This window comes from Phlebotomus argentipes, unplaced genomic scaffold, assembly GCF_947086385.1.
Source record: "Phlebotomus argentipes unplaced genomic scaffold, Phlebotomus argentipes genome assembly contig_17, whole genome shotgun sequence".
Lineage (NCBI taxonomy): Eukaryota > Metazoa > Arthropoda > Insecta > Diptera > Psychodidae > Phlebotomus > Phlebotomus argentipes.
Genome location: NW_026776166.1, coordinates 69,957 through 85,360, shown reverse-complemented (window position 1 = coordinate 85,360; position 15,404 = coordinate 69,957). Strand labels below are relative to the sequence as shown.

General features: G+C 40.0%; 1 protein-coding gene across 1 annotated transcript in view; it reads left to right on the top strand.

The window, feature by feature from the left end:
• LOC132256742 (sushi, von Willebrand factor type A, EGF and pentraxin domain-containing protein 1) overlaps window positions 1-15,404 on the top strand; it is a 29,910-nt gene that overhangs the window by 11,678 nt on the left and 2,828 nt on the right. Inside the window, exons 2-9 of the mRNA XM_059753266.1 lie at window positions 9,286-9,409; window positions 10,333-10,592; window positions 10,668-10,767; window positions 12,661-12,950; window positions 13,176-13,292; window positions 13,356-13,544; window positions 13,616-13,852; window positions 15,057-15,179. Coding sequence (XP_059609249.1) covers window positions 9,286-9,409; window positions 10,333-10,592; window positions 10,668-10,767; window positions 12,661-12,950; window positions 13,176-13,292; window positions 13,356-13,544; window positions 13,616-13,852; window positions 15,057-15,179 — 1,440 coding nt within the window. The remainder of the gene's footprint in view (window positions 1-9,285; window positions 9,410-10,332; window positions 10,593-10,667; window positions 10,768-12,660; window positions 12,951-13,175; window positions 13,293-13,355; window positions 13,545-13,615; window positions 13,853-15,056; window positions 15,180-15,404) is intronic.

Sequence of the window (15,404 nt, the reverse complement as noted above, 5' to 3'; positions counted from 1 at the left end):
ATGAATTTTCGACTCCACGTCTTTACCCACTCTTGCCAACTAAACTTCACCTGCGCGTCGAAGTGCAGTTAGGATTGAGATGTGGAGGAATTTTTGGCAAAGGAATGAGAAACATACTCATCACCCTGCTGCGGAAACTCGGAAAACTCTGGCTGAAGCTCTGGCAAATTACCGGATGAATCTTGGTATTTGAGCACCATTGAAGTTTTTCCTAATGTGGAGATTATTTTCGAAATCTTGTTAAAATATGTATGTATCTTCTGAGAGGAAAACTTTTTAAGAAAATTCAACTCAATTAGCAATCTGATTAATCTTCTTCAATTTCTATCTACCTCTTTGAGAGATTATTCATCAATATTTATGGATGTGCTTATTGATAAACATTCTTCAAAACATACCACGTTTGAAAGAATAAAAATAGGTAAATTGAGATTTATGATTACGGAAAGAATCGTAAGATTTTTTTTTCTAATCTCCTCAAATTAAAGTTTACTTTTATCGTAAGATAAGACGAGCTCATAATATGCAGTGAAGTTCTATTAAAAGTTTGTCTAAGAAAGAGAATTTTTTGAATACCTTTCTTTATCCAAAACTACACTTATCATATATTCTTCTTCTCGAAATTATCTTCTAGAGTTTTATTCCGATGCGCCAGTTTAACTGAGTCACCAGTAGATTGGATATTTCCCAATTATTATTATATATGGCATAATGGCGGAGAAAACTGCAGTGAAATTACGCTACATTGAATATTCAGAGGTATCTTGTCTTAGACATTTCCTCATCAAAAATTTCCCAAACTTATGCCATGAAATGATGATGAATTCAGCAGAGAAAGGACACCTCCTCGAGATGAGAGATAAAGAGAAGTGCTGCAAAGCTCTCGCAATCTGAAACTTGCGACTGTCATGAGCATCTCTTCCAAGTCATGGGAAATGAGTGTCTTTGAGGACTTTTTGGCAGTTGAAAATTTCATGGAAATTCTGCACTTTTCCCATCTCCGCCTCCACACTTAGTCGAATGACGTAAATTATTTATATCGAAACACTCTCGCGCGCGTTCATCCCATTCTCAACGACGAAGGGTTGAATATTGTCGTGCGAAGGCGCTTTAGATATATAAAATTCACGGCACAGAAATCCCATCATGGACGATTTTAGCTGACTATCGGTGAATTGAGGCGGCAAAGTGATATTGAAAGAGAGAAGGACTCTTTTCGTCATGAGAAAAGAGATTCTATTTAATCAGAAGGGGCCAGAAAGGGACTGAGAATTTACATTTCGCTCCTGAGTGTCAGTCTCTCAGGGATTTTCCAGAGCCACTTCCTCAATTGGCGGAAGGTGTATGGTTATCTCAATGAATTTTGCAAGTCACTACCTCAGGGATGGTCGCGTTTTTCCGGGCCTCGTCAAGGGGGGAATTTAATTATGTTGGCAGAAAGTTTTCCTCGTCCTGGTAAACAGCAAGCTTGTTCAGTTCCGGGGATACTTTTTGGGTTATAAGAGGAGGAAGTTTTTTGAGAGTTGCCAAATATGAGACCAAAACAAACACACGTGTTACATCAAATATCTCGACGGGAAATAACTGAAAATATCTTTCGGGATATTAATTTTCAAGTATTTACTGCATCTTTGATGATGGCGCTCATGGTAAAAATCTGAAACCGTTTATCAATTGATGCATGTTTGTGCAAATTTATCAGAACTCTTCTACTTCATGGTGCACAATGGAAAAAAATCAATGTCCATTATGTGGCATTTTTCGCAGTGAAATATGTACGTGGGCGTCAAATTAATTTTTAATTATTCCGACACCAAAGCTATGCTTGTCGCTTCTCCCACACAAGTCTCTCTGCAATTGAAGTGTGGCACACATCAATTGGGAAATGTACTCCAAAATCTCTGAATGGCCTGTCTATCTTTCAAAATCAATTAAGTTGCCTTCATGTGGCAAACACAGTGATTTTCCCAAGCAAAAATCATCGACAGAGAGTGTCAAAATTGAGGGCGATGGTAAATGTGGCAAAATTATTCATATCATGAAGCTTAAGACAATATTTGTCTTGTCTCGACACAAGTTCAGAAGACGAGGTAAAAGGCAAAAGGGAGGTGAGATGGCAAAAAAGAGAGACACACCATGGAAAATCAATTTGTGTTTGCCTTCCGAATTTTCCCTTGTCAGCTCCTGGAGTGGAGGAAGATTTCCAGATGAGGGCGAAAAGCCACCCCAGAGGAAATCATAAAATCTTATATGCATTTTGGAGTGTTCTTGCACACCCTGGCCAGGGAAACTTTGGCACACAATCTAATGAATATCGTGTGTGCTCTGAAAGTTTATCTTGAGCATCTTGCAGGAAATCTCTCCACTTTTCTACTGCAATGGAAAAAGGCATCTCTCTTTCTACCGCCACAACCCAGAAGCCACTCGCATAAACATTCCACCTGAGCATCTGCAGAAACTTTTGCATTTCGGCGGATTTTCCACACCAAGCCAGAGACTCATAAACATTTTCAAATTAAATCATTATCTCAAAAGTGCATATGATGTAAACTCCTAAAAACTTCTACATATTTCACCACTTTTACACACTCCATCAGTAAAACTGAGGAGATGAACACAATGGAGATTGGGAAAATGGTTGAGATGAGATGTGGAAGTATTTGTCTGCAATATTCCACCCCTCGACTTTCCTGTTTCATCTCAATTTCACTCTCACGAAAGCATCATCCACCTTTATTGTCTACCATCGCCAGAGAAAGCTGCCATCCGAGAGGCATTTGGTATGAATTGCGGAGCGAAATGGGTTGAAAGAGTCCCACAATGCATCCCAGAATTCCGATTGAGGCTACAATTTGATATTTCGGGCGTCTGGAGAGAGGGAATAACAAGCAATTCCCTCATAATCTGCATATGAGATAGTGCTGAGCATGCAAATGGGGTGAGCTTTTCACTTAGGCGAGCTTTTTCTTCGTCCGCCCACCGCCTGTATTGTTGCCGAGGACAGTTTGTAGAAGGACTTTTCAATTCATGCAAACTATCTCGCGCCCTTCCGCTCTCACGACTCCATTATGGCAATATGAGCAGCCCTCCGCCAGTGTCACTGCCATTTAATACCGAACTCAGAGCCGGAAGAGCGGAAATATATACACAACTGGGTGGCTGCGCTATCTATTCTCAAATGTCACACACCCCCAGCGTGAGAAAGTGGCCCCCATTCCATTCCGGATGTCTATTCTTGCACTCACCTCAAAAACTGATGCGCTTTTAGCCATGGCACATCTTCAGAAATATGCATGCTTTACACAGCGCGATGCTACATAATTAAAAGTTCAGTACTTCTGCCATGATGCACTCGCCTTTTTGCAAGGAATGAAATGGACAAAAACACTCTTCTATGGTGTGAAAAAAACTACTGTTTCAAGCGATGATATTTTGCTGAGAGTGTTGTTAAGAGTTGGCAAAGCAAGAGCGGGAAAATTTAATAGAAGTGGTGTACATGCCATTTTTATTATTAAAATTGTGTCAAGTGAGTAACTTACTTTACAGGTGTAATAAAATTATAAATGAAGCAAAGAGTTGAGCTAAAGAACATCTTAATAACAGCTTGATAACTCTTGTGGTTTCATAGTAACTAGAAAATTAAGAACATACAATGATTTGGTGATGGTTTGCTTCCCTTGGGCGAATAGTGTTGAATGAGAATTCTCTACAAATGGCTTAATCCAGAAAAAAATGTGTGAAAATCATGTCGAACGCTATTGTCCAAAGACACTCCTTTTTCTAACATTCACTATCAATTCGTCAGTCCGTCCCCCAATGAATGGATGAACTGCTCTCGCCCCGGAAAGAACTCCAGGAGCGGCGGCGAAATTTTATTTTGAAGCACTTGAGAGTCTTCCCCATTGAATACCCGTCTTTCGCTCTTCTCTTCAGCCAATTTAATCGTTCTTATTTATGGCCTCGGAGGGCACAAAAAGGCGCCCTCATGAATGGCATAATTTCATAAAAATTCCTTCCCCATTGCGTGGGGCGGACAAAGCGACTGTTGAGCTTCTTTTCAAATCTGTCGTCGCATCTCTTGGCTCGTGGAAAATTTAATTAATCTCTCAGGCACTTTTTGCTCCTCCTTTTCTCCCCATGGAAAATCAATCCAATTGTCTGTGTCTCTCTATAGGGAATCATATTAGAAAGGAGTATCGCTCCGAATGGGGAGAAATGCAATACAGGCGGCTCTTGTCTTCCGGTGAGGCATCATGAAAGAGTCTCTCTATATGGAAAGTGACTACTAAAAAGCATTGCTGAAGTTCCACACTATACAAAAGAGTTGATCAGTGTTGTGTAAAAAAATTTCCTCCCCTTTGTTAATTGATTCTATCTCAATGACAACATCTTTTCCCTTTTTTCTTGTCCAGCGTACAAATTTTCCAGCACATATTTTATTTATTCTGCCACCATTCCGCCTTCTTCTGTGTCCACATTTGGCCCGAAGAGAGGAAGTGACATGAAAACTTTTCCTCCTCGTGCCTCATTTTTTTCCTCCTTTTTCGTCATGGTCCTTTGGGATAATTTGCAAAAATCACCAAGAGAATTTCCTCTCACAACATGTGTTTCCATTTTTACCCAAAAACATTTCTGGCTGCCCTGAAGAAGAAGAGCCCGAAGCTGCGAGAGAGTCAGCAAATTACTTGTTAGTTGAATAAACTTTCCTTTAATTGCTCTTTTATATTTTTTTCCTCGAATGAATCCTGCTCATAAAACTCAAGAAAAGCAGCAAAGAATCAACTCGAAAGCTCTGAAAAATATCCAAAGATTAAATAAATACCAATTTCACCTCCATTCTAAACTTTTGAATTTCTCACCATAAATATCTCTCCTTCCTCTGAAAGCTCACAAATTCCTCGGAAATTCCATTTCCCATACAAAGTGTTGGACTTTCTCTTTATTTCCCGACAAAAATTTTACAAAAAAAACACCCCCTTTCGTGAGAACATGTGCAATTTTTTATCGTTCTTCCGAAATGAAATAGAGCATCATTTAAATTACCCCCGAGAAAGCTCCAGGGGAAGCAATGTTATTGTTGGTGTGCGCGCGGGGTGAAAAATGGCCTGGAAAGGAGGTGCTGGAAGGAATATTTCGGTTGAATATCAACAAATTTAAAGGTATTTCGCATACGCGCTGTACAAATAAATTTTACTGATGGAATTTAAGAGCTCTTCCCATTGGAAAATCCAACCATATATTCCGTGCAAATTCATTCACATTCCTCCTGCGGTCATTCCATTGGCAACAGATTAATCACGTGAGTGGAATCATTTATAAATCCTTCCGTCTGATGGATAATATACTGCCCAAGCAATGTATGTATAATGTATCGTTCTAAATCTTGTAGAGTTTGCATTCTAATTGAAAATGTCCGGGAGTACTTCACGGATCTCATTGGGTATTCTGTATAAATTTCCCTATGCAACGGAAAATTGCAGCGGAAAAACAGCATGAATTCATATCGTAAAAATAACCGGAAAAATCACGCATATTGTTGGGTGAATATTGAATATTCTGTCCATATTAGTTATTAACCGTAGGTCATGGAATGCAAATGAATTTCTCTGTGAATTGATAATTTTTGGTGGGAAATTTCCAATGTAACGCTAGTGAAAAGTATCTGCAATATATGACAAATGTCGCTTCAGGAGCTTTTCCTCAAATATCCTGCCAAATGCGCCGGAAACTACAGAGAGGTACCCGAAAAAGCTCTGGCAACTCTTGTGCCAATTGTCGCGTGTGTAGCTAAAATGCAATTTCGTGAAGGACTCCGGGACAAACTTCCGCTCGGGATTCAAATAGAGAGAGTCTTGTCTCCCTGGGAGATTCCTCAACCGTCTTCCATGGGATTTTCTCGCATAGATCCAGGCACGCTATGCTCATATTGTCTGTCACTCGCACTCCGGAGGAGACGGATGGGACACGACAGTCTCGGGGAAAAATGAGTTTTCCCGCAGAGACAAAGAGGGTGAGAAGATTCTTTGGGGAGTGAGAAAAAATGCCAGTTAATTGCATTTGCTGGTGAATTGCATGTCGGTTCTGTGTAGCATTTTCACCCTCTGTGTTCAGGAACGACGGAGAGAAAGTGGGGAAAGTTGACGTTGATGCTGAGAGAATTTTCCACTGACTTTCCAATGTCAGAACGGGAAAAGCTATAACGAGAGGCCATCAGATACTAATTGCCTTTTTGTCCGACGGTCTCTGGAATGGTGTTTGTTTGTGATTAGAAACACTGCAAATTGAGACACTCATTAATATCCATTCTTTTGCCTAATGAATATATTGCCATCACAATTTTCCGCGTGGTTTTTCCGGTATTCGTGCTGGCAATTTTCCCATTGAAATATACCACTCAAAAGTCTGCCACCAAAATGCTATTTCGCTTTATTTTATGGCCCAGCGAGCCATAAAAAGAAAGCGCGACTGTAAACTGTGAGAGAGAGCTTTCGGTTGCCACTCATTAATCACCCACGCTATAGAGTCACTTGAAATATTAATTGAAGTGAGATTGAGAGTCCCATTATCAGTTTAATAATTAAGCTCATGCCCAGCCAGTAAAATGTGTGTGGGAAATGGGCTAATTAATATTTATCGGAAAAATATGTGGAGTCTCGCGCAAGAACTCCGCATCTGCTGCATTATTGAGACAATCATTCAATCTCTGACACATTTTCCAGAGCTGTAAATGAAATATCACAGCTTCCTTGGCCACCCCTTCGTGTCATTCTCAAAACAGCCCATGATGAATGTCTTCAGGATGTGAGGAGCATTGACTAATTGACGGGTGTGACAGTGCTGCAGAATCCACGCCTTCCCACGCTGGTTTTCTAAGCGTGCCAGAGAAGAGATTATCAGTCAATGCTGTAAAAATCCAAAGTATTCCCTGGAATCATGATTCTCTCATTAGATGCCGTGGCGCGAAAGCTCTATTGTTGGATGATATACGTGGGCAAATTGAAATTTGCCCACTCGCGATGAGAATTGAGGAAGTCAGCATGAAGGCCACGGTAAATCACTGATGAAATCGCACGCCAAGATATGATTCTCGACCAGGATGTGTACACTGGAGGCCTTCCACGGTGGAATATTATTCAATTGAGTGATATTTTATGCTCCAATGGAGCGCCATATGCGATAAAAACGACCCATTTTATCATTTTCCCATTTTTCGTGTGAAAAATGGGCGACGCCAGGGTGAAAGGGCGCTCCATTCAGGGTGAAGATACCGGGGGAGGAAAGGAAAAAAAGGCATAAATTCCCCACAAATTCTGGGGAGGCTTCCAATGAGGCGCGCGCTTTTTTGCAAACAGCAAAAAAAAAAGCCACAACATCCTCCGTGGGTGATTTATCACGATTCAAAAGGGCCTCCATTTAAATGGTTTTAGTGTAAACGTCGAATATAACCGGCATTCCTGTTGCCTGGGCGCTGTATATTTTATCTTGTCACCCTTTCCAACCCCTCTTAACAATATATATTAATTTGTTATGCGAAATCAGGAGCTCGGCGGCAAAAGCTCAGCGGGCTTTTGAGGGAAAACGAGGTGGAAAATGGACATGGCCGTCAGCCAAAACATCATCAACTCCGGTCTGGGCATTTTATCGCATGCTGAGAAGCGGTATTGCATAGGGGAAACATAAATATTTTATTACGTGAGAAAAAAGTGAATCACAAATAGTGGCGCACAGTTACATTCAAGTTTAATAGCAAATGCAACACGAGGAAGTAAATTTTTCAATTTTTTTCTATAATGCGCATCGCTAGTATTTTGGTTGCCAGTATATATAAAACATGGTAATATAATGTAGATACAGTTTTGTTAAATGCATTTTCCGCGTTGATTGACAGACACAGTGGCAAAAAATCACTTTTGGGGGGACATTAAAATTTACAACTATGCAATGTGAACGCATAATTTCATTAGCAAGCAAAAAAATGCCCAAAAACTCCTCTGACAAACTTTGGGAGCGCATTGCAAGTGCATTTCTAACAAAGTTCGAGGGAAAAGTTGCGAAATAGAGATCGAGGAAGAGGCTATAAATTTATTAAGAATAGTGAGTTGTATTGAAATTTATTGCAGTGAAATATTCAACGGAATTTACCCACAAACAAGGAGTTGTGTGCAGGGTGAAATTTTGAGCTTTTTGCCCAAAGATCAAAGCTTTCCGTGCAGTAAGGAAAATTCCTTCATCCGAGAAATGAATTTACTTACGAAGGATCTCGCGGAAGGTCTCCATTGAAAGTGAATAAATCCTTATGGAGAAGGCAATACGAGAAACTTTGAAAGCTTCTCTTTTTCAACCATGAGAAAACTTTGCCTCAGTCAAAGGTATGCATCATTTGACATCTAATTCGCCAAAGTGCATTTGAGAGGAACTTTCATATGTGAATTTTCACCATTGCCGATTCACACGAGCCTGAAGGCGCCAATTCACGAGGAAAATCGATCAATGGAGCTGAAATTAATTTTCCAATTGTGGCCTCATCGCTGTGATTTACCGAGAAAGTCGTCTTTTGCCGATGGGTGAGAATTTCTCGGGCAAAAGAGATAAATTTTCTGCAGTTTCGGCCATAGGAATCAAAAGTTGGGTGACTTTTGCAAAAGTTTCATCCGCCCCAACTCTCTGAGATAGAAGAAAAGCTCTCAAACTCCCATTTTGTTTCATGATTTTCTCCATAGCCCAGAAATTGCCCAGCAAATATTGAGACAACTCAGCCAATTTTGCAGCTAATATTCCTTTTCCAGGAGCCTGGAAGAAAGTCATTGGAAGATCTTCTTTGGACACCATCTGGCACTGATATTGCGAAGTAAAGTTCAGGGGAAAAATCACTTGCAAGTTTATTAATAATTGCACATGGGAATGAGTTTAATCCATTTATGCTGTGCAGTGTAAATAAATTTGAATATTTCCATTAGGTCAACACTAATTTTCCCGTAATTTCATTTCCGCCGGCACTTCGTTCGTTTTGACGGCGAGTGAATTGAATTAGCGAATTTATTGGAATGCCAATCAGGAGGCATAAATTAAAGAGGGGTTAAATATTGAGTGCATAATTTCAAAATCCACCACTGTATATGCTCCAGCTTCTCTGCGATCGATTTCCCGTGAGACAAGCGGGAAAATAGACAAAAGTGGTAGTGTTAACGTATCTGCCAACACTAATCCCTCAATTGTCTCGGTTAATCGCGTGAAAGTTTTCTCGAGTGGAATTGAGTACAAAAAAGGCGCTTTTTGTCATTGCAGAGTTTGTGGACGTCGGCGAGAGGCAGTTGGATGAGCTTCAGACACTGGAGAATAGCGGCGACTTCCTCAGCGTCATTTCCAGACACGAATCGGAGGATTTGCGCGATATGCCGGCGAGTTTGAGGTATGCTTTTATGCGTTTCTGCGGAGAATTTGGCATGACAAATAGATCAATTCGTCTGTCAAATATGCACAGAATGCACAATGGGAAATTGTATAATTATGCTAATTATCTCTACACAGTAGATTTGCAGTATTCATGGTAAATCAATTAAGTATGCACTATACTACCGTATGCCAGTCCGGTGGAAATTATTCCATTGAGATTTCATGCTTTACGCAATTTGCTACAACTACATATAGATAGACACGCGCAGACGTTCTCTGATAGGGACATTAAATTCTTTATAAATTTCGTCATTTTGTGCACAAAGCACTTCATGCGCCGCTTAATGATTATCGATTGATTTTCAGAAACTCATATAGATTTTCCCCAGAACATCCTTCATCATCATCCTCTTAACTATGTATGGATAGTAATACGCATAACTTATCGAGGAATTTGATGAGGTTTGCACGGATATTAATTAATCAGTAGTGCGATAAATCATCAAATGTGTGCGATGCATTTCTGTGGTTCGACAGCAATCTCCGTAGTTTGGAATTTCATTCAGAAATTCCGTCTGTAGATTAGATTCAGTGGCAGAAATCACCACATTGATCATGTACATCAAAGTAAGCACAGAATTCGCGGAAGGCTGTAAAATTGAAGAAAATTGATATGGAGGAGGTGGAAAAGCCTCTAGTATCTTACACGCTAAGATGTTTATTAAATTCCGCCTGTTTTATTGCCTCTGTGTGGAATTTTCTCCATTTTCCCACCCTCAGAATTGTATATAGACGAAAATGCACTTCCTCGCCGGAGTCAATTTGCAGGCAATTTGTGATGTTGCATTTTTCCCTCTTGCCTCAGCTAGAATTCAATTTATCCTCAGCCTGGTGGGAATTTGGGGCAGATATTGCAGGAATGTTGGGCTGTAATTTCAGAGATGACACAGTAAATGCAGTTGGAAAGTCCTTTGGCCAGAAGAGGCGTCACAGAGTGAAGAAGCGCCGCAAGCTGGCGCCCACGGAGAGGCAGCGGGAGATGGAGAGGCTGCGAGAGGAGGCCCACCTGGTAGAGGTAGCGGAGCACGAGAGACTTCAGGAGGACAGACAGAGGCGCCGAGAGGAGAAGATGCGCCTTCGCGAGGAGAAGAAAGCACTGCGAGCGGAAAAGATTCGGCAGAAAATACTGCGAGCAACAGGTGAGAGGACTTTTACCATTTCCATGGCATTTTCACCCCATGGCCGGATTTCTGCCCTCTCTTCCTCTCTCCCAGAGACTGGCACTGAGGAATGGCTTCGTGGGGATTTATCGTGCATGCGGCGGACTTTTGTGCCAGCGCCCAGAGTGGATAACGCCGATGTGAAGTACATAAAGTGAGTAACAGATTCCTAAGACACAATATTCACCAAGATGCTTCAACGCGCAACTGATATAATTCTATCTACACTATTAATGGATTAAAATCTTCCTTCACACTCCAAGGGGGAGATATTACGGTCAGAAATGGTGGTCAGATCAGTAGCAGTTTAAAGAAGTGGAAGTGTTGCAATTTATGCAATATTTGATTCACAACTTTAATTTTCTGTTCATTATTTTACTCTCAAAAATAATTTTTATCCAAGTTCTAATTTTAACACATTTTTCTAGGTTATGTGACTAATTTAAGGCTAATAGCATTTAGAAGTAAAAATTTCAGCACGTAGATCTCGGTTAGTTTTTGGTTAGATTCCAGTCATTTCAGTTGTTGTTTTTACTATTGTTATAACACTCATAACTTCTACGCCAAGTCTTATTTCACTTATAAAATTTTCACGATACAACATAAAGTCGACAATGAATTTTCCCGATCCACATTCTTAGGGAAATTTCCTAAAACCCTCCTATTTTTTCATCCTCTGCAATTCCACAGTTATTGTCCTCAGGGGTGACGTTGATCGTTTTGTTCCATTTTTTCTACCGCCTCAGCAATCCCAGAAGAATAAAATCATCCGGAGATTGTAATATCATATCTCAGGGTGGTATAATTTATTTCCCACTGACACAAGGGGAATTGATATGAAAGGCAAAACTTGATTGGAAAGAGAGAACATTGTTATGAGCTTTGATTTCTTATTCTGGCGAAATTGAGAATCCCACACAAAGGGATGATAATACATGGATTTCATAGAAGATTTTATGCAACTACAGTGCAGATTATCTTGAATTGAAATGAAAATACCATATATATATATATATATATATATATATATATATATATCGTGTGTGCAGTGGAAAATCCCTCACCTGGGCATTTTCAAGTCTCGCCCCTAGCGATGGATGCAGAATAATACGGATTTCTATGCGATTTGCGCTATTGAGAAAGGGAATCCTATTGAAACTGCACGACGGCAAACAATAGCGGGATTTGCTCTGGTTTAATATAATCACTTCATGGAGAATCTTAATCCATCATTGTAGATCCGTGAGCAATTAATAGGAATCATCATAAGGCATGAAATCAATTTACTACCAAGCAAGACTATTATAATTCCTGTGCGCTTCATAAATCCATCTTTGGGTTAATGTTGCATTTGGAGAAGAAATAAATCCAGTGCGAAGCTTCTATGCCATAAAAACACTTCAGTATGAAACAGTTTAAATGCTTTTAAACATTCCTTTCTCTCTGCAATTTTTCCGGGATGGAATTGTGTAGTTGTGAAAATATTTTGCAGAAAGTACACACAATAACTATATCTTATACTTAATCCTGTAAATTTTGGGGCGACGATATTATGTGTGTGTGTGTGTGTGTGTGTGTGTGTGTGTGTGTTTTGTGAGGAATGTTGCAGATATTTCCACTCACATTGGCAGGAAAATCATTATTTTCAGCAACTTCAGCGTATTTCTGAGAAGTTCATTGTGGAAATTTCTCTAGGATTCTCCAAGATTTATGCTTTAGACACTCTTTGCAATGCAATTGCAGAAAAATGATCGCATTAGTCTCTATGTCCTAAAGTCTGTTTTTCCAAAAAACATTTGCCACCTTCTCAGCTCGAAATCTAATTATATTCTCAACCATAATTTGATAAATTCACGGAAATTCCGTGAGGCAAAAAGATAAATTCCAACTCAAATTTCATAATAGCACTTAATCAGATTTGCTTGACTTGAAATATCCATCAAGTGGCTTTATTTCCAGTAAATTTCCAGTCATGAAAAACTCAAAATTTATAATAAGGCTTATGAATAATCAATGAGTGCAATGATATCATGTTAATTTTCCACAGAAATGATGCTCTTGGAGCTGAAAATGCCTTCCTCGAGGCGCAATATCGCTGTCGAGAAGGCTTTCAGATGCACCTCGACGGCAATTCCAGCACCAGGACTTTCTGCAGGCATCGCTCGTGGATCGGACAAACGCCAAAATGCATCAGAATCGAGACGACGGTTCTGGTGAAGAAACTGGAGAAGACTTGCGACCAGAAGGAGTGTGATCAACTCTGCTTTGTGGACGATAATGGCAACGAGACTTGCTCGTGCTTTCGCGGTTTTAGGATGGTCGATGGCATTTGCATGGGTGAGCATGAATTTGCAATTTAAGCGGATTTTCCAAGGGGCCAATCAATACAGAGTAAGATTACCATTTAGCGAAAAAAAAACTTCACACCGAATTGCACGGGAGATCCTTTCAGTTTGCAGTGATACTCGAAGTTCCAAATGACGCCAATGTCTTCTTAAATTCTCAATGACTCGCCTTTCCGATTTTTCCCATTGATTTTCTGCTCTTTTTTACCCCTGACAGACGTCAATGAGTGCACGGAGAGTGAATCTCCGTGTGAGTTTGAATGTCACAACACTCCGGGCTCATTTAGATGCAAATGTCCCAAAGGTCTTCGCTTGGAGGGAAACTCCTGCGTGGGTGAGTTTAATTAAACTCTGGATAATGACTTCAACATCCCGTAACCTTCAATTTCTCTTCCAGACGTCAATGAATGCTTGCTGAGGAACGGACATGGGCCATGTCAAGATTTTTGCCACAACACTCACGGTTCGTGGTTCTGCTCCTGTCGTCCAGATGCCAAATTGGCCGAAGATGGCCAGAGTTGTGAGTTCGTGGATCAGTGCACAGTCAGTAATGGAAACTGCTCTCATGTTTGTCACTCTTTGATGGGTAATATAATTCCCGTGGCTCACTCTGTCATCCCATGATTGACTTGTGTATCTTCTCGCGGGGATGAACAGGAACGGCATTTTGTGACTGTCCGGATGGATGGCGACTTGGACAAGATGGGCGAACATGTCAGGATGTGAATGAGTGCGAAGAAGCAGCTGAAGATGGAAGATTGTGCGCTTTCGAGTGCGTCAACACGCCCGGTGGATACAAATGCATCGATGATGAACCTCCAGAAGAAACTCAAATCTTACTAACAACCTGCCCAATTGGCTTCACCTTCAATTCAGCCACGCGAGAATGCGAAGGTGAGTGAATTTCTCGCAATGATGAACCCCTGAAAAATCACCCACGGAATAATTTCCAGAGTGTTGTTTACCATTAGTTTCCACTTTGAACTTTTTAATGACTTTAGTTACACACTTTTTTTGTTGTTATATTATAAAGAGAGTTCACTCAATTTTCACGAGAATATTTTCCCGATTGAATGCTGGAATAAAAACTACTCAAACTGCTGAAGTTCTCGTTAAAATATCAAGCGAGATGAATATTCTGCACTCAATTGTTGGTGCATTTCAGCAGTGAGCTCGGCAATATGTCAGAAAATTCCTGCCAAACATGCTAAAATCCCAGGATTATGGCAGATGCGAAGTAATCCCAGCCTGTGCTGGGAGGATAGAATAAAACTGCGCTTTAGGAATCCATTTAGCGCTCCTCGATTAAATGTGCAAAATTAACTAACAGCGCGCGTATGCATAGAACCTTAACTTTATTTTCAGCATCTGCCAAATTATCTCAGACTACAGATTTGCCAGGATATTGTATTTTAGCGTGTTTTGAGGCATCTTCAGGCGTTTACAATGGAAAACTTCGTACATCCAAAATACAACACAAAATCCTTTCTGTCTTTCGGGTGAATTGTGTGCATTTCAAATATCTCTCATTGTGGAAATACACCGGAAAGCACAAAGATTATCCATCTCTCTCTATCTCTCTCTCTCTCACTTGTGAAACTTCAATCGCACGGGAAAAACGAAAATGGGCAAATATCAATATTTAGAGGTGTTTTCCGGATAATGAAATATCAACAAGCATTTGTGATGTTTTCGTTTAATCCGCATAATCCGAATGGATTTCCTCGTCCAACCAAAAATTGTCAATTTGGAAAATTGAAGTAAAACATTACAGGCCGTGGCTATCCAATATATATGTAAAGAGGAAAGGGATTTATAGGAGGGAATTATTTAATATAAACTCCGCCAAGCTGTAAAACACTCACTCAACGACACTTGGCCAAATTCAACAGTTGATTTATTGTGTTTTAGTGCACGATTTATTTGTCAAATGTCCCAATGAATAAAAAATGATTTATGCCAAGTGTGAAAGTGAAGTGTATAACAATATAACTGAGTTTTATAGATTTTTAGGAAAGTGTCTGCAATTCTCAGCATAAATCCTCCATCGAGAAAAATGTTCAAGCTTTTATAACGAGCTTTTTCTCCCTTTTTGCAGACGTTGACGAATGCCAGGACGACAATGGGGGTTGCCATCAAAAATGCAGCAACACAATGGGAAGCTTCCACTGCTCTTGTCACTCCAACTTTATTTTCACCGACGACAAAATCACATGCAGAGGTGAGGAATTGTGTGCAAAAAGTGCCATTTAAACAAGTTGTCCACTCATATTGCCAGCACTGAAAAAGCATGGCTCGCAAGTGTTAATGTAATTGAATTTTATTAATTTAATAATAATTAATTTGAGAGGGTTTTTTCAATCAAACCGTAATTGATTTGTGTACGTCCAGTGAATTGAAATACACAAATTTATTAAGTAATTGCAATTTGATAATTAACATTCTC